The sequence below is a fragment of the Dipteris shenzhenensis genome, chromosome 13 (genome assembly GCF_047967505.1).
Source record: "Dipteris shenzhenensis isolate YYH24624 ecotype China chromosome 13, Dip_SZ_1.0, whole genome shotgun sequence".
In the NCBI taxonomy this organism is placed as follows: Eukaryota; Viridiplantae; Streptophyta; class Polypodiopsida; order Gleicheniales; family Dipteridaceae; genus Dipteris; species Dipteris shenzhenensis.
In genome coordinates this window covers 21,434,165-21,453,922 of record NC_141608.1, presented here as the reverse complement: position 1 = coordinate 21,453,922, position 19,758 = coordinate 21,434,165, and the positions used below count along the sequence as shown (strand labels likewise).

Here is a 19,758-nt window from a genome sequence, read left to right as displayed (position 1 = left end):
GAGGTACTACAGTCCTTTTCAAGTTCTTGAGAAGATCAATGAGGTAGCTTACAGGTTGAAGCTACCTGAGCAGTGGACCATCCACAATGCTTTCCATGTTAGCTTGCTGAAGCCTTTTTATGGAGAAGTGCCATAGGATATGCCAGTTGAAGGGCAACCTGAAGTTGATGAGCAAGATGAGGTCTTGATTCCTGAGCAGATTGTGGCACATAAGGAACGGAAAATTGATGGTAGAGTGGCTAGACGCTATCGTTTGAAGTGCAAGAACTATCCTGCAAACGATGCGGTCTGGATGGAAGAGAGTGAATTGGCAGATTCACCTCAGATTTTACAGCTCTACCTTGAGGCATTTGGTCTCGAGCCTACTGCGGTAGTCTCTCATGCCGGTTCAGCAGAGCATATGTCTGGAGCATTACTGGATGCTCATGGGAGCGGCAGCACCTCCGCACCCACAGTGCAGACAGGCTCATAGGATATTTAGAGGTGGCTTGGTGACATTGCGGTTTCACTCGAGGCATTGATGCTGACAATGTTTCTGCCATGAGACTTCTATGATGAGTGATCATGACACTCGAGTTGGTTGATACACTGCCATACAAATGGATCTGAAGTCTGCTGTATGTACATTGTATTGTTGGTACTTCATGTGATGTTGTACTATTGATTATGGGCTGTTTTATGCCTATTGTGATACCCTTTCCTATTTGCTGTAATTTTGTGACAGCAAACAAGATAGTTTGCTGTTTCAAGAGGGGGGTATGTCATGGGGATGTGGTGGTGATGGTGAAGTATCTAAACTAACAGTCACTGAATTTGGCCTAGGATAGCACGCTAGGGGCCTTAGTTAATGCCCAAAAGGTACCTATGATTTTATGTGCAACAAGTGCAACTCTCAGTGCTATTAGAGTGGTTTCATTTTCTAAGGTCATTGGTTTGGTTCAGTGGGGTCATCCTTTAAAAACTGACCCCCTAGAGATCCTTCAAAATAGGGTCATTGGTTCCTTTGCACTAGGGTCATGGTGTGCCATGTGACCCCCTAGGGGCATTAAAATTCCCACGCCTCATTTTGCTTAGGTGTCTGCTGGTGGCCTATCTACTTGCCTTGTGTCACCTTTGGAAGCCCCTGGATCCCTTCCTTGGCTCTCCTTTCTGTTTTGAGACTTCACCCCTACCAGAGCAGCCTCATTCTCTTCATGGCAGATTTCTGTAGCTCTCCCTCTCCTTGCTGAACTGGAATTTCATGCTTTCTTTGCGACAGTTCTCCTCCCCTTGGTGCCCTCTCTTGCTGGCATGCTTGCGGGACCTGGACGCCTTCATTCTGGGCCACTTTTGAACTTGTTTTCGACTTTCTTCGTGACAAAAGTTCTCTTTTTTTGAATCTGAAGCCATATTCATGGGCGCCTCTCTTCCTGCTCCTGCCTGGTGCAAGGTGCACTGAAAACGGAGCTGTTTGTGGGCTGAAAACACTGTTTTGGTGGACGAATTCTTGGCTGATCTGCTACAGCTTGCTGGATGCACTTTTCTATGATCTTTTCTGGTGTTGGAAGACACTCCTAGACAGCTCTCTCTTACCAAAGTTTGCTGTCCGCTTGTCATCCTACTTTTGGAGCTGTTTCGGGCTGAAACAGGCTCTTTCTGTTGGCTGAACTCTCATCTTCCCTTTCTACTCTTTGCTACAGCTATCTTTACTGAGTTCCTGCTAGGTTGGATGCCTTGCCGTTGGCCCGGGAGAGGATTGGGGCACTGGTTGTGATACTCTCTTCCTGGGGGTGCAGTGGTTGGCCTTGGGCTTGGTAATGGTTTGGAAATGGGTAATGCATTGCTTGGTATGCTGTCAGACTGGTCTACTTGTGACTATGCATGTTTACTGAAAGGAACCAAGGTAATAGCACTGGGAGTTGGTCACTAGCACAGCCATGGGTTGGCGTTGTACTGGGTTGCACCTGCGGGTGAGCTCATGAAGGGAGTCCCTTTGTATCTTTGAGCTAACCAGTTTAAATAAATACCGCAAGGGGCGCCAAGTGTTGGGGCCAACAGGTGTCACTCTCTATGTTTCTGAGTAGGAGCATTCTAGCCTCCCTTGTCTTGAATGGTTCCATGATGCTGTGCAATGAAGTTCTATGCTTTGAGTTTGGTTTGTGAACAAAGGCAATCAATTAAGTTGGCTGTATTTTCATCATTGTGAGTTGGTAGAGACAGATACACTGCCCTTAGTGATCTAAGGCCGGTTACAGATCTGAACTGAGCAGTTGCTACCATGCTTCGTGCATTCTCTGGACTGACAAGGATGGAACACGTTTTGCAGAAGCCAGTATTAGAGAAGCCTTCTCTGAAACATGGTTTGAACTATGGGCCATACTGACAGACGTGCAGCTGCCATACTTATTGCCAATGCGGGCCTGTACCGTAGCTGTCCCATGATCAAGATTAGCTCAAAACCCGTGATCACATATGCTGCAGCCTTGCCCTGGTTTGTCAGCGCTCTGACGATCATGCAGTCCCAAAACTTCTCTGTAATTTGCAAAATAAGAAAGACAGGCTGAGTAGTCTGTTGTGGACTGTGACACAGTCCTCGACCCCAGCAATCAACCTCTTGAGCCCTGCCAATGATCCATTGGCCTTCCTGCACTAGCAGCCCCAACAATTTCGAAGGGTAATCTAGTCTCTTTTTGCAGACCTTTTGATGCCAATGCAGCCCAAGGCTAGTCTGAAAATCCTGCACCACTCTCAGCTGTCATGAAGGCCCTCAACAGAAATCTAAGCCTGAATAGCACGTTTGAGCCATGTCCCACAAGCTAATCAACACCCCGATTGGCTTCCTTCTGCCACAACCTGGTGCCTCTACAGCTCGTGATTTGACGTACTATCCCTTTCACTTTTAGAATAGCAACAACCAACATTGCGGATGCTCAAGAGGTTTAGGGTAAAGCAGTCCAAAATATATGAATTAATGACCTTATCCTATGGAACAGCTTAGGGAACGTTCCATAGGCGTCTCCTAGAAGCTTTCTAGCCGTTTCTTATGCCCAGAATTCTCTGCCATTCCCAGTGGTTTCCTAAGCAGAATGCCCCCAGCTTCCCTGATAACTATGGAAGAGAGAGACATTGAAGCTGAAAGGGGGGGGACAGCGGGCTGGAAACACCTTCACACAGGGCTCTCATAAGCTAGCTCACAGTACAGAGATGTAGCACAGTGCAGTCTGAGACAAAAGGTGATATGTGAGCACACCGGTTGGGTGTGGTGGGACAACATGCCAGCCAGCTCCCCTGGGATCCTCGAGCAGGTTTGCATGAGGAGAGGCTCTGTAGTCTCTCCCACCTGAGAGGGATCCAATCGCAGGATAACCATGATAGACCCAACCATCCCAAAGGCTTGGAGGGACTACATCCTACTGGCAATGATTCCACCATAAACTGGCAGGGGTCAACTCTCCTGGCCAGTTATCCATTGCCAGTGAGGAATAAACAACACCATCTTCTACTGTTCTTTCAGACTCCAGGTGGTAGGATACTTCAGTCATAGCTCCCCCTACAGCAGGAGCTTCATTCTTAAAGGAGCCCTGTGGTAGAGGGTCAAAGTGATTGATCGGCAGGTGAGGGGATGCGTTATCAAAGCTGGACAGCCTTTGGTGGCAATTCCAATTGAGGTTTGGCTATGGGCAGACCGCCCACTTCAGGAGGTGCATTGGTACAGTAGTTTTGCTTGCATGGGCCCCTAAGCAAGAGCCAATACCCTTCTCTTATACAACCTGATTGGCAAGCATCTTCAGCTCTCTTCCTCTCCATGGCAGACTTTATGAATGAGATACTGGCTAATTGTGCCATCTACAGATGCTTCCAGGGCCCAGATGTGCAGCCACATTAACGTACATAGGGGCAGGGATCCACACAGCAGCAGCGAATCATTGGACAGCAGCAAGGGAGGTTCTATTTGGACTGTTTCAGCATTTTTTCTCAGTTCATCTTTCATTCTCTCTCAGCTCATTCATACCTCAGTTCATCTCTCACACACGCAGGCACCTGCTTACCCATGGGCAGCACTAACCTCATTCTCAGCCTGGCAGTAGTGTCCTACATCAACAGCATTGAGGCCTCGAATCAGGGTTTGGAGCTGTTTCGTAGGTTTTTGGGCATTTGTTCGGAGTCAAAGTCCCTCTTCAGAGTTGCATCCGTTTACTCTCTTGAAGAGTGCATTTCCGTATTGTATTTCAGTTCAAATTCTCCTATGATTGTAGGAGGGGACCCTCAGTGGGTATAAGTACCCAATCGGTTGTCGACTCTATGATCTCTCTACTCTTATCCACTCTTTCTCTTTATGGTGTACGTTGAAGATGACTCGCTAAAGGTTTAAAGAAGGTCTTGTTGTGATTCACACGATCATTAACTGTTGCATGTCACATTGGTATTAGAGCTTTGGGCGTGATCTAGCTTAACTACCACGAGTGCATGGTTGTGTTGAGATTAGAAAACTCACGACAACCAAGCGACATGGAAAAGGAAAGGAGAGAGAAGTTCGGCCAAGAGGCTGACTTCACTAAAGACAAAGACAGCCATAAAGATATGCTTCCGCAAAGCACCCAGGAAATGATGCTTATGGAGCGGAATCGGCACCTCTTGTCCCGGCTGGAAGATAATTCATGGCAGCTAGAAGAAACTAAGAAGCAGCTGGAAGGGAAAAAGGAGTTAGTAAAGCCTCAACAATCTAGAGGAGGCTCATATTTTGAAAAACTTCTCTTGTTGATGTAGGTATTTAGGCATGCTGAGCTTGCCCAGACTGAGAACCAGCATAGACTTGATCGAGAGGCCATGCTGCTTCAAATCAACATATGTTAGCCACTATGCAGGCGAGTTTGACTGCAAAGGCATCCACCCCAGCTACGACCTCATCAGATCTAGCCACTCGTCATTTGATCACACGATCCAATCCCAAGTTCACTAAGTACGATGGTAAGTGTGATCACTCAGCCATTCTCCAGTTTATTCATCAGTTTGTTGCACATTTTCCACTTGCATGCATTTGGGCCAGTAGATGTACTGACACCACCACAAAAGTCTCAAATTTCATTTCGGAATGAGTTTGTCTTGTTTTCTACCTCCAAAGTATATGCTTAATCTAGAAGATGAGTTTCCTTGCCTCTCTTAGAATGGTTTGTCTGTATTGTCCTCTAGCAACAAGGTCATCCTCTAGCAACAAGGTCATAACAATGAGGACAAAAGGTTAAGCAATTCATTTGAGGTCTGGATTTGAACGTTAGAATTCTAGTGGGTAATTTTAACGTGGTGACCCACAAATGAGTGTTGACCCTCGCACAAAATTAGGAAATGATGCTGAATGGGGGGAAGCCCAAGGAGGTCCAAACAAGTGCCAAGGCCTGGTAGTGTTCATCATCACCCGTGGGCAAGGACACACAGCAAAAGGACTCTAATAACCAAAAGAAAGATCATCAGCAGTTGTCTGGAGGAAATTGGGCTGTTAGAAATTTAGTATTTGCGATACATCATTAATTACGCCACCAAATTATTGCCAAAAAATCTAGGCTTTCAGATTGCTCCACTAAGAAGTAGGCATGGTCTGAAGCCACTTAAGGGCTTGATAATCTGTTTTGACTGTGAAGGTCGGACCATAAGGAAGAGCTAACTGTTGGAATGGTCACTTCCCCATCTGTAAGCCCCCATATGAGGAGAGCATGGGGGAGGGAGACCTAGGGCAGTACCCCACAGAAAAAGAGAGAAAGGGGCTGCCACATGGACAGCATCATGGCTGTCATGTGGGCAGCACATCTAGAGAAGACCCGGGACAGGTGGCGCAACTGTACGGAGTAGTACGGAGGGTGTGTAGACCCGGGACAGGTGGCGTGCAACTGTATGGAGCAGTACGGGGATGGATGAGGCCTATTGGAGCAGCAAAAGAGGCTGCCATGAGGCAGGGACCTGCCTTTATATCGGCTGGGCCCTTGCCTTGATTGGAGGGCCAAGGCCCTAGAAGAGTGGGCCCCAAAAGACCCCAGGTTGTGAGCCCTAATAGGGCTGGACCAGCCATAGACTGGTCGGCCAGTTTGCTGCAGGCTGGTTGGTTTTTTGCCAGCCCCCTTGGGGCCTATAAAGGAAGGCCTCCAGCCCTCATTTATCATCACTTGCAGCAGCAGTTGGGGAGCAGACAGCAGCAGCCTTAGGCCCACCCTTGGACCTACACACAGGAGGAGAAGGAGGCAGGCATAGGGCTGCAGACTGAGCTCAAGGTGCTGCCCACCTAGGCTGGTGTCCGGACAGCAAGGTGGAAGGCATCTAGATAGAGAGTCTACATATGCTCGAGGTGGAGCACGCGGGCTCAGAGATCTAGAAGTGCCAGGCTTGTAGTTGAAGAACCTTTTGGTATTGTATCTTGTCCTAGTTTTTGGACGGACGGAAATATAAAGTGTCGATACATAAGTGTAAAGGGCCATTTAGCTTTTTATGTTTTAAATAAGAGAGAGAGTTTCTAGTTTTTTGGAAGATTTTGTTTCTTGACTTGCTTGTTTATTTTTGCTTAGTCACCTGCTTCGTTTCTTCTTTATTTCTTGTTTTCATTCTCTTTTGTTTGTTTGACGTATTTTAGTAAGCACTGGGTTTGCCCAAGAGACTCCGCGGGTCTTTAGAAACCGAGTATAGCTACTTATGCTTGGGCACTGACGACGACATAAGTGTTGCTTTGCTTGCTAAGTATGTCTTCCTTTTGTTTTTCATAAAAGTTTTTGTTTACCTCTTTTTTCTTCTCTTTCATTTTCTCTTTTATATTCTTTGTAGATTTTTGATCTTTAGAACAACAAAAATTCTAAATTTGTATGATTGGACTTATTCTAGTCTTACAAAGGTATATGTTGCTTCTATATTTGTCTCTGAGCATTGTCTATTTATTGCCTTGCACATCTATGCACATAAGTTAAGAAGTTTGTGATTCCACACCCCACATCACACTGTGTGAGCTCTTGGGCATTACTATGAGTCCTCCGCTGTGCGTACCCTCTGTTGGGTCATTTTTAACACTTCCAGCTTTAATGCTTGAATTACACCGAGTAACTCCATAATTGCACCAATGGCTACGTTGATTGCGTCAATGATGACAAAAAATGGATCATCCCAAGATGCTAGCTTAAGAACTAGAGCTGATGAGACCAAACGTTGTAAATCATCAAAGGTATGTAGAGCTTTGCCGGTGACGGAGATCTTTTATGAGAGGTGCTGCAAATGTGTAGAAGCCGTCAATATGTGCAGTGTAGGCCTGGCAAAGACAAACAAAGGATCTATTCTCTTGTGTAATCGTGGAATGGCCCAATCCACCTAAACCTTCTCAAGGTTCAAGCGAATGAGTATGTCCCTGGAAAAAATAATCTGGTAGCATACAGACCATTCATGGGGCTAAAGTGCTTGAGATTTAAGGGAAGGAGCTTGACAGCATGAAGGCACAACGCATGCACGTGTGCTTTTTTTTGGGGTGGGGGGAGTTCAAGGGCTGGTGAGATGATTTTCTTACATTGAAGGTGAAACTCAATTATGAGATGAGCAGCCTTGAAGTGTGTTTCCTTCGCTATGCTGTTATGTCTCTTTGGTCTCTGTGGGATTTCTGTGCTGCATACTTGTTGATTGTTCCAATAGTATTTAAGAGCAAGCAGTTCTGCTTTAAGATAGGAGATTTAGTCTAGTTTTGTCAACATACAGTCTAAGGGGAGATTTAGTCTAGTCTTGTCAACATACAGTCTAAAGGGAGCAAGCTGCAGCGTTGTCATTGATGTTTAATATCCTTTCTATAAATGAAATGCGGTTCAATGAAATGCTTTTCTCGTTCAATTCTAGAGCAGAAAAATGCTCTATTTTTGGAATTCAAACTTTGCCGATAATCAAACAGAAATCCACTCTGTTTTTTATATTCAGACTTTGGTTGCCCTATCTAAAGGTCATGATTGGCCATTAGATAACTTTGAATGGAATTAGTTGAAATGTTTTGTTAGAGGTTTGTTTGTCTGGATGTGCAGTTTTTACTTCATCCTTAACAAATTGACCATGGTCAATGTATGGCCGCATGTATGGTATTGCCATCTTTAAGTTTATGCCCCCAGGGATTACCTGTAGACACATAGATTAGGTTCTCTCAGCCCTAGCTTGGATTTGATCAAGCAACAAGAGCTCTCTTGCTAGGAGGGTAATACACTATCATCGCATTTAGATTAGTACATGCATGGCACAGTCCTCTAATATTTACAACATAAATTGCATCTCTAATATTTACAACATAAATTGCATCTCTGATATAACACTGCTTACTTTTCAATAAACAGCCTTCAAGCTTCTGCTCTTCACTTGGTTGCTGCCTGTTGTCACAGCAAAGCCAATAAGATGGAGCAGGTTATGGTGATTGGGCTCGGAGGAGTTAATCTGATTGGAGTACTTATATTGAGCGGCTTGCTAAGGTATTCTCTCTTTGCAAGTTTAAAATTGGTAGTTTTATCTAGCTCTCATGGATATATGGTTTGTTTTTTGGCACACTCAATTTGTTACCTTCATTTAGAGCACTGGTGTTCTTACAGGGATTTAGCAGTTGTTGGGCAATTTGGAGGGGGTCTTGTCCCTTTTGTGGCCAAAATATTACCCATTCTTCAGGTATCATCAACAGGCTTAGTTTATGAAGAGCTCTGCAAATATGATTTTGTTGTGAATTTCCATCTAACGACCTTTTGGATGGCTGTTGTATGGTTGCTTATGGTTCTGTATTAGTTATCACACAATATAGTCCTTTATGATTTTTGAAATAAATACATGCTGCTGTACAACTGAGATTTTGTGGCTCATTCATGCTCTGCTGATCATAGCTATTGCCAGAACGGCCCAGAAGGGCGTTGAGCTGCGCTGGGTCAAACAACGCAACATTCCCCTTCTTGTGCCCCTTTCCCCCACTCTCAGGGCATGCACAACCTCGTTATTGGATTTCCTATCTTCCCCTACTTTCTTCTTTGTTTCCCTCTTTCTTGTTGCTCATCTCGTACCCTAATTATCAATATGCAAGCAAGTGAAAAGATTGTCGGCCTGTAGGTGGCCTTTTCAGTCAATGTAGGTGCCTTTGTTTTGAAGGTGTCTGGATGGCACATATTCTCCACTTGCACACTGTGGGCTTTGCACTCATGGACCAGCAATGTTAAAACTCTCATTTGCACGTCTATGTAAAATGAAGCTTGCATGTAGGGTAGTCTTGAGAATGCTGTGGTGGTATAAAGCAAAGACTTAGCACCCAGGAGTTTGAAATTTTCTTGCAGTCCTTTGTTAAGCCTAGATTTTTTACCGAAGTTGGTGGCGTATGTTGTAGCATGCTGTATTTTCTTCTCAATTGCAAGTCTATTCACGTGTGTTAACCCTCTGTAAGGTAGGGCATAACACATGCTTGCACTCGGCTAGATTTTGTTCTCTGCTTTTCGTGGATATGCATTTTGCACCTTATGTCTCCTTGGAACCTCATTCTTGAAGTAGAGCACCTGAGATGTCTATGAAGTTGGTCACACTATGTTTCTCATTAGGGTGCAAGGAGCTTTGATTTATTTGATTTCTATGCCAAGTGGGCTACTTTTTTGATTTTGTTGAGCTAGTTTTAGTTGTAAGATTGCCCAAGCAAGAGAAGTACAATGTCACCACTTTTGCTCTGTTTATTTGGTGTGCTCTATTTATTTGGTGTAGAGTTGTCTCCCTTGGTTATTCTGATTCTTATGCTACGCGAGCTATCGTCTATTTTTGTTGTTTGTTAAACACAAATTAAGGGATGTTTGCCTCTGAGAAGCCAACGTACTCTTTGGTTGGCTTTTTTGAATGGTTTCTCAATTGTTGGCCTCTCTTGTACAAGTAGGCCTCAAGCTCTAAGAAAGCTTTGTAAAGGCACTAAGATGATTGCTCTTTGATGGTGACACATTTTGTGGTTGAGTCAAATGCTAGGGGTTGGGTAAGAATTTTTTGCTTTGGTATTTTGAGAATGGTTTTCTAGATAAGGGTTTAGCAAGGGTTATCCTCTTGTGTTTGTGGCCCTTACATGGTTGAGTCAAATGCTAGGGGATTGGTAAGAATCTTGCGGCTTTAATATTTTGATAAATCAGGCTTCAGCAATTGTTCTCCTCCTATGCTTTTGGCCCTTACTAGAGCTTTCAGGCATTCTACTGTGGGGCCAATGGCGAGTGGCCACCTAATAGTTTTATGTAAGGGGTTAGGTGTTAGAAATGAGAGAGTGAGAGAGCAGGAAGCAAGAGAGCTGAACGTAGTGCTTGCAATAGAAGAAGTGACTAATACAAGGAGTGGGATGGGTTTTGTCTAAGTGACAAAACCTTATCCTTCACTAACCATAGTTAGTGAACTAACTGTGGTTAGGGGAAAAAACCTCTAAATGAGGAAAAAGTGCCCCTAACCTACTTATTACATTACATTGGTCACTGCTGAATTATAATAATAATTCTAACACCCCCCTGCAGTGCCAATGTCATGTACAAGGAAATGATCAATCACCAAAAGGAGATAAGTTCAGGGCACTGCGAAATGCCTCAAACTTTTCACGTGGAAGTGCTTTGGTGAAGATGTCTGCAACATTGTCATGTGTTGACACATAGATCATACTGATCTCTCCTGCATGCAACTTCTCTCTGACATAGTGATAGTGAACCTCAATGTGCTTCGTGCGAGCATGAAACACAGGATTGGCACTCTGACTATCAGTGAGAATCGGAGAAGGACCCTCCAATGAAAGATGAAGATCAGCAAATAAACGACGCAGCCAAACACATTCAATTGTCGCTGTGAAAGCTGCCCTGTACTCAGCTCACATGACGAGGTAGCCACTGTAGACTGTTTCTTGCTCAACCAAGAAATGCAAGCATGTCCTAGAAAGAAACAATTCTCACTGGTGGACTACCTAGTATCATAGTCTCCAGCCCAATCTAAGTCACTGTAAGCATGCATCTGCAAGTCACCCCCCCTGGGAAAGATCAAGCCAAAAGACTTTGTACCTTGCAAGTAACGGAAGATGCATTTTACAGCCTGCCCTCACACTCTATAGTCAGGCTGTTGGATGCCTCATTTATCTCTGCAATACACGACCTGATATTCAGTTTTCAGTTTCTCAGGTGAGCAAGTATATGCACTCATCAACACTGAAAGAGCATTATGGTTCATCATCATTAGTGGCTGTAGTATCTGAACTACCCACTAAAAAATCTGAAGTGCAAGTCAAAAAGGCATAGTGCTCTTCAACCAAGTTAGCTGCAACATCTCCTCCATCATGGCAATGTGGACCTGATGCATCTGATACAGCCATACCGGAATCCCTTTTCTTTTCTTTGGCTATGCGCTTCTTGCACTCTCCAATATAATGACCTGGCTTCTTGCAATAATGACAGATGTCCTTTTTCTGCTTGTGTGTATCACCCTGTGCCTTACAAGAAGGCTGTCCAGAATCAGCTTTATGCTGATGTGTGGGCTGATGTGCATGTGGCTTATGCTGCCCTTTACCGTTGGGCTTGAACTTAGAGAGCATAGCATGCTCGCCAGCCCGGGTTGCCATATTTTTGCGTGTTTGTTCTTCCTGCAACAGAAGTCCTACCAACTTGTGAAAGGAGAGAGGATTGCTGCCTCCCCTCAATGACAAATTCAGCGAGGTGTGGAAACCAAGATAGGACTCAGGAAGAGAGTTCAAAGTGGTGGAGATCATCTTTGAATCCGGAATGACTTCATCAATGTTCAGCAATTGTTCCCTGAGATCCTGAAGCTTCGTGAGGTGAGAATTCATGGAATCTCCCTCCTCCATATGTGTATGGGAAAGTTCTCGCTTCAGAAAGGAAACTCTGGCATCGTTTCTTGCTGCAAACATACTCTCCAGTATTACCCAAGCTACCATAGATGTCTTGCATGACCGAATATGAGGTATAATGAACCTCTTGACAGAAAGAGAAATTACTGAAAGAGCTTGTGCATCTCTAGAGTCCCATCTTTTCTGCTCTGCTGTGGGAGCTCCTGGAGCGGCTGCTCCAATAATTTGTGCTGTATTTGTACCTCTACCGCTGCCTCTAGCTGTAGGAGTGACAGGTATAGGCGTTGTATCTGGTCTTTCTTCATCTCCATTGACATAATCCCAAAGATTTCTGCCAACTAAGATATTTCGAACCATGAAACTCCACAATGAGTAGTTGGTGCCATCCAACTTATCCTCTTGTGTGAGAACCCCGAACACCTCATTTGAGTTGTTCTGTGCCATTTTTGCCAGATAAACTCAGAAATACAGCAAACTGAACAAGTAAAATCCCTTCCTGGGATGTAAGATGCACAAATAAAATCTGCAAAGAAAGATATGCCCACAGTGACAAATATTGTCACAGCCTGTCAAAGGCTCAAAATGCACCACAATGCTCTGCTCAATGCCCAAAAATCTGCAAATAGAATCTGCAAAAGGTGGCAAAAGTCTGCAATTTGACTCGTACTGAGTCCAAAACTGTTTGCAAACTTCCAAACTCTTTTTTTACCTGCAAAATTGCAATTTAAATGCAACTTAAAGGGGCAAATCAACTAAAAGCCCCAAATTTTTGCAATTCTTTGCAAAAAAATGCAAAAGCTCACAAAATGCAAACCAAACAATGGTTCTCTACGCAAATGCCTACTAAAAAACACCTTCCAAAGTCCACCTACAAAGAAAAACTCTGCACGAAGTACGGGCTCCTCAACTTGTACAGAAATTTCCGTACGGATGTGTACGGCGAATTTGTACGGATGGCACTGAACTTGTACGAACTGTGTTGCACGGGGCCTATCAGCTCTGCTGTACGGCGACTTGTACGGACGAAATGTACGGATGTACAGACAATCGACGCAGATCTATACGGAACTAGTAGTACGACGTAGGTATGGCGGATGTACGGACTAGCGGCGAATGTACGGCTGTGGGGGGAATGTACGGCTGTACGAAACAGTCCGTACGACTTGTACGGACAGCAGCGCAAGAGCAGCGTGCGGACGATGAGTTGTAGTACGGAAGTCCGTACGTTGTACAGCGACTGTACGGCGCAGGGTGTACAACTGTACGATGCAGGGAGCTGAGAGCAGATTGGCGCTGGTACGGGAGTTGTGTACGGAACAGCCAACTGTGGCTGTACGGAATGATTCGCAGGTAGGTAGCTTCTCACGCTTGAGCTGAAGCTTGTGGAGGCTAGGAGCAGGGTCTTGCTGCTCTGATACCAAATGTTAGAAATGAGAGAGTGAGAGAGCAGGAAGCAAGAGAGCTGAACGTAGTGCTTGCAATAGAACTAATACAAGAGTGGGATGGGTTTTGTCTAAGTGACAAAACCTTATTCTTCACTAACCATAGTTAGTGAACTAATTGTGGTTAGGGGGAAAAACCTCTAAATGAGGGAAAAGTGCCCCTAACCTACTTATTACATTACATTGGTCACTGCTGAATTATAATAATAATTCTAACATTAGGGTCTGGTTTGCAGTTGGTTGGAAATCATGTGCTTGTTGCTTTCATCTAAGTTCTTATCAACTTAAGCATTTGGCCTTGCTTTGGCATGTTGTGGATAGCTCATTGGCAATGCCATCCTGCATTGGTTGACTTGAACAAGTGGGTTGATGTACTTTCAGCCCATTGTTCTTTGGTGAGGCCTTAGAGCAATCTTTACTCGCTGTATTTACCACTGTTTCTTCTTTATGTAGAGGGGATGTTTGTCTTTGGGGGATAGAATTGTGATGCAGTTATGGGATTTTTTCAGCTGAAGTGAGTTTTTTGTCGATTTGTAGGTGTATACAGCATCCTTTTTCGCTATTCCAGCGATTAGATTGTTCTTTCTTCAGCAAAGAAATGTAAGCATTGACAAGCGAAACTCTGCAAGGATTCAGTGGTTGGAGCGTCTTCAACGGCCAGATTTTCTACTAAAACAAAAGGTATTTGATCAAAATGTTGCTACGCGAGAAGGTTCTGGGGCAAGGAAATATTTTATTTTTTTAAAATTTGCCTTACATTACATTGTGTGTAATATATACATTTTTACTTTTAGTGGAAGTAGATGCTCTGCTTGTGTCAATGTTTTGCCTTGAAAACTAAGGATATTTGATAATTTGTGAGATTGTTAATTGAAAATGGCAAAGTGATAGTGAGAACTGTGCAGTCTTGTAAGCACGTGTGTATATTGGAGACAGTGGTTTTCTAATTGTTGAATTGTTGGATTCTCCGAGGCATCCAACAGATCAATAGGTTTCAGCATATGCCTTCCATCGACTCCCAAACCCAAACCACTAGATGGCTATGCACCTTCACTTTGCAGATAGGATAGCGAGTTCCATCCAGCTTTCCAGACTATCCAAAGTTCAGAATGACTGATTGGATCCCATGGCTCGGTGTAGATGACCTGAAGTCTGCTGACCTATTCTGCACTAGCTGCAAGCCACACAAGCAGACCTGAATGTGAGAGAAGATAGCATACATGGTGAAGAAGTAGAGAGGGGTGGTGTCTGAACTGTTGTGTCCCACCTCTGAAGTGTATTGAAGAATCCCACCTCAACCACTCCAGGCGTACGTCAACATTTGTGGATGCATCTTTATCTGCAAGATTTCCACATGGATGAAATAAGGTGCCAGCATCATTAACTTTACTTGCCATTTTGAGGTGTGGAAATTCTTGGTACTCAGTAATATATCTGGAAATATGGATTAATCTTAATAAACTTCATGCTCTTCAGAAGGAAGGTTACCCTCAGCATCATCATGCAGGAGATAAGCCAGGCGTCCTGACGTCTGTTAGGAGGAAATGTATATCCCCGCCCCTCCTCCACCCCTCGCCCCGGTGCCCCGAAGTGCTGCTTAAGAGGAAATTTTCTATAAAACAATGTGCATACTTAAGTCCTCTCTGTGCTAATCAATTAAGTGAACAGATTTCAAAAAGGGGAAAATTTCTTGACACCTGCTGCATGGGAGCAGTGGGCAGTCCGGGGAATTGGGTGAGTGTCTTAAAAGAAGAATTGGATCCCTCTGTTACCCCTTTGTATGAGTGCTTAAATTATCACCATAGGTTTGAGAGGTTCTTTTTGGGCCAGGTATGAGGAAAGTCAGAAAGAAGGAAAGTCTATTGTTTCAAGGCTCTCCTGAAAAAAAATTCAAGTGCATAGTAAATAATGACAGATTTTTATAAGATGATGTATACCAGGTCAAACAATCAAGGAGCTACTTTTCAATAAAGACTTTGGGCATTCTTCTAACTTTGGGGATGTCATAGTAGCTAGTCCCTGCGATGCGTGATGGAGTTTATGGTTTTCAATCTTATGAGTGACTCTCGTGAGATTGAAACTGCACTATGTTGTGTTTTTAGAGGATGACTTTGGGAATGTTCCTGGATTCATCTAGGTATATTCTTCTAATTTTGAGCCTTTAAAAAAAACATTGGGTGGGAGAACCATCAAATCATGGCAAGAGATAATGCCTTTACTTGGGGAGCTGAAATATGAGGTGGTTCTATAATTTCATAATTTCTCTGTTAAGTTTCTGGATTTGGGATTGACCTGCTTATGTTGTTTGCATGTTGTGTAAAGATTGAAAGTACCCGAGCTTTAGCAAAGGAGACGATCATTGGCCCTGAACAAATAATTTACACAACAGAAAAGGATCTGGCTGATCAAGACTACGGAGTCCAAGACTGGGAAAAAAGGTTGAGAGAGAGAGAAGCAAGATAATTTGAGGAATCTCTGACTGGCAATTTTTCCAAAGTTGTATATTGGCTCAAGTTTGCCATCTTCTTTTAATTCATTTTTGTAACAATATAATTGCTTGTAAATGTATAAATGGTCGAACAACTCCATTTGTAAAATATTTATAGGTCTCATTGGCTTTGGGTCAATGCGATAATTTTGTTCTCCATTTAATAAATGAATGAGAATCTTTTTAAATCAACTGTTTTATGCAACATGTGTTTGGGCATGCGCACGCATGCACGTGTGTGTGTGGAGAGAGAGAGAGAGAGAGAGAGAGAGAGAGATGATATGATTGTATTAAAGTCCTGTGTGAGACCCTTCAGAATCCATGGGACTAGTCATCACTATCAACTAATAATGATCCCTTACATCAAGTGAGAGAAAATATTACGAACTAATCAGGTAGTGAGTGCCTATTGGGCTAGCCTGGCTGCTAGTCCCAGTACCTTGTTGCAGTGTTCCAAAATCTATTTCAAGTAGCTTCCTAGCTTTTTGGCTGGCTGCTCCAGTAGATTTTTCAGATTATCTTTGCTGTACTTATAACCTTCTTTGATGTGTGCGTAGGCTCTACATCTTAGGAGTACATGCTGTTCATTTTCTACCTCCCCTATGGGACAGATTTTGCAGGTTCTTTCCTCTCTGGGGATCGTGGGTCTTGCCCATCCACCCCTCTCTACCTTGAGATCATGTGAACTAGTTTTGATTTTGCAGATTAGATGCTGAAATGTCTTCCTCGAGGTATTTTTGCATTCTATAGGTCTCCATTGAGTTAATTCCTGTTTGTCGAATGCATTTTTGTTCCCAAGTTTTGCCATAGTTTCTATAGCATTTTTTGCATCACAATCTCCCTTATATTTCACATGCATCTTTACAGTAGGCAGCCTAGAGGCAAGTTTCTCTTTTTTGAGCCCTCATTAAGCCATGTGTCTTCATTATAGGCGTTGATCTTAATGAAGATCCAATGGTTTGAGTTAAGAACGTCTTCAAATCTAGGTTGCTTTTTGCTTTTACAAATATGGACTCGGTGAATGCCTCATCATACTCTCTTTATTTCTGCAGGCTCTAGTCTAGTGTTTGGAAATCAATGAAGTTTGTTGATTTCTATATGCTCTCGCAAGGATCACATTGATTTCTATCGGCTCTCTTAGGGATGAGGAGCAAAGCAAGATATTTTTATTAAGGTATTCTGCAACAAAAGAAAAGTGCAGGGAGAAGAGAGATGAGACGGGGAGCTGCAGACAAAGAGCCTCAAGAGACTACTAGGATTGCTTCAAAACTTTGGTCCTGGCTCAGCTAGATGGCTTTGAAGGGTCTATCTCATTGGAACTTCGCCTTTTACGTTGATTCATGGTGTTGCATTTCGTCTAGAGATTTCTCGTCCGCTCGTCCGCTCGTCTATTCCATGCTTTGCAACGAGACCTTGTGGCTACCACCTTCTTGTGCTTCGTTGTCCCTGATGCTTTGTTGACCGATGCACCCATCAATTCGTTGAGAATGGCTCACTTCGTACGTTCACTGATCAGCGTTATGGAGAGTGGATGCAAAAGGTCCAACTCTTGACCCAAATCTCTTGTGCAAGACAGAAAATTGTTGATCAAGAAGAGGACTGAGGAGACCATATATCCTGCCCCGCCTTCTCCTTTGCCTCTCCTTCAATGACTAGATCATACCTTCTTCAAGGAATCTAGCCATGCCTTGAATGCTTCTCAACTCCTCAACAGCTGCTCACCTCCTTGTACCCCTGTGCTGGGCGATACAAAGAGCGAGAATGGCGGGCTTGATGTGGATTGTTCTGATCAGGGAGTAGCTATATGTGAGGTTTGGGTCGATGCCACTTTGGATTCATTTAGAGATTTTCAGCCCCATTCAGACTTTGTGCCATTGTCACAGTTTTATGACAAAAACTTGCATGCTTTCACTACAAAATCATCCAACTACGTTGTGCCACAATGTAATCCTTCTTCCCCACTTCCTCCACTGCCCTCATCACGCAGTAGCCGTAGGTCGCCTCTGGTTGCATCCCTTCGCATAAATCGCCCAAAGTAAAGTATGGTAAACATTCTGCACCACTGTACTGTTGTTGCTTTACGACAGACTTCCCAATTGCAATTCTGATCCAGAGCAAAGCGTCGGTTATGTGAGCAGGACATTCAGAAAGAAGAAACAAGTGTTCAGGGTTCCAGTAGGATAGCTTCGATTTCTGAGATTCCAATCCGGATAGTTCAAGTCTTGTCTTATTCCTCTACAATCGCTCTGCTCTTCTTTGATAGCTGGGAAATGTAGGTTTGGAAACTTGCAGTTTCGTTTAATATGTGAGGTCTATTTTCTATGATATGAGTTAAAAGATGAGGTGATCCTCTATTTCTGTCATATAAATCAAAGCTTTGAGGCGATTAAGGTTCATGGTATGTTGTATTCCATTGTGGATTACCCATTTTGATTGTGGAGGCCTCTACCTCTGTGATGGCATTGTCGCATCAACGCATCTTCTTTATGGTAGGCATCCTAAAGGGATCCATACTATGGTCCAAAATTGAAGTAGCATGGCCATGCCATTTGAATGGCAATAAATCTTGCATGGTTTTGACATGGCTTCACAATGTAGCTGAAGTGGTTTCCAATGTAGTTGGGGCCTAAAAGGTGAATTCAAATTCTTTTGCATTGGTACAAAGTAGTGAAGTGTGTCTATTTCACTGACAATAGGTTGGTGTTAAGTTGACGGTCTATAGACAACAAGTTGGTTGGCTTCTCTTGGCTGACAATCTTAGTCATGTGTCTTTGATCTTACTTAATAGGTGAGCATAGACGGCATCATAGGCAATGATTAGCATCTCCTTTTTGTCGGCCCATGACAAAAAACTAAATCTACCACCAGGGGAGACCAGATGAAGCTGCTAGCGGCATATACTCCGCGTTCACCACGATCTCGGATGAACCTACCGAAATGTTGCACTCAAAATCGCAAGATTTCATGAGCTTCAAGCTCCAATTATGTTGTTGTCACAGATGAGTGTCAAAAATCGACATGATATGAGGGGCTTGAGCTTGATTCTTATGTATGGAGAAGGAGAAGGAGATGGAGTCATCAAGTGGTGTGGCCATGCATGATCAAAATCATGGCATTCTAGAGGGGAGCAGGAGAGGGCGGGAGGCTAGAAATCAAGGTCAATCAGATTTTGAACAACTTGCAGTCTTGTGTAGTGACCTGGCACAACTAACATTTTTTTGTCTATAGTCGCAATCCTTTACTGGTGTCACCATTATTGCCTAAAACTTGTTTGATGAGCTTCTCTGTTATAGATAATCATTGATACAATGGTTATAAAGTGGGAATATTCTAAACGGATGATGTGAAGGAGTTCTCTCTAGACGTTCAAGAAGAAGTTTGAGCAGCACCTGCTGTTAGTCTTGGATCAAAGCCACTGGAAACCACTCTTTGAAATTAAATAACGTGAGTTGGATGAACAAATTCTACCATTTGAAGTGTATTATATGGCAATATCATCAACCCTCTTGATATGGAATAGGTGCAGCCAGGATATGCTTTGATGGAATAGCAAAACTCTTGGATTTGGAAATATGAAAATAGCAGCAGATTATTGGTGCATGCGAGATGTTGATTTGTAAGGTTGCAATACAAATCTAAATATTGACATCGGCCTATTGTCTAATCACACGGTTGGATTGGTGGTTTGCAGGCATTATGATAATTGGTAGCATGTGTGGCAGTCTGTAAATCTGCAATTATGATCTATAACGAAAATCGAGTGATCATAAAATCGCCAAAAGATGATGAGAATTTGAATTTCACTTAGCATGCTTCTCATATTGATTTTACCGACGTTCGACTATAATTATGACTATTAACATTCAGGTAATATACTGGTATCTTATCCATTCGTGAGACTTATCTCGGTGCTAATATTCTCGGTACCTAAGGAAGGGCCCGTTCCCTCGGATGATAATCTTTGGGAAAGGAAGCACGTCGCCTCCCCGCCCACACACTGTGTGGTTATAATAATTATA

General features: G+C 43.5%; 1 protein-coding gene across 1 annotated transcript in view; it reads left to right on the top strand.

Annotated features, from left to right (window-relative positions):
- LOC147895162 (Iron-sulfur cluster biosynthesis family protein) overlaps positions 1–15,894 on the top strand; it is a 52,192-nt gene extending 36,298 nt beyond the window's left edge. Inside the window, exons 10-13 of the mRNA XM_087383991.1 lie at positions 8,358–8,444; positions 8,562–8,634; positions 13,789–13,932; positions 15,574–15,894. Of these exons, the coding sequence (XP_087240117.1) occupies positions 8,358–8,444; positions 8,562–8,634; positions 13,789–13,932; positions 15,574–15,714 (445 nt within the window). The 3' untranslated portion in view covers positions 15,715–15,894. The remainder of the gene's footprint in view (positions 1–8,357; positions 8,445–8,561; positions 8,635–13,788; positions 13,933–15,573) is intronic.
- Positions 15,895–19,758: the final 3,864 nt, after the last annotated feature.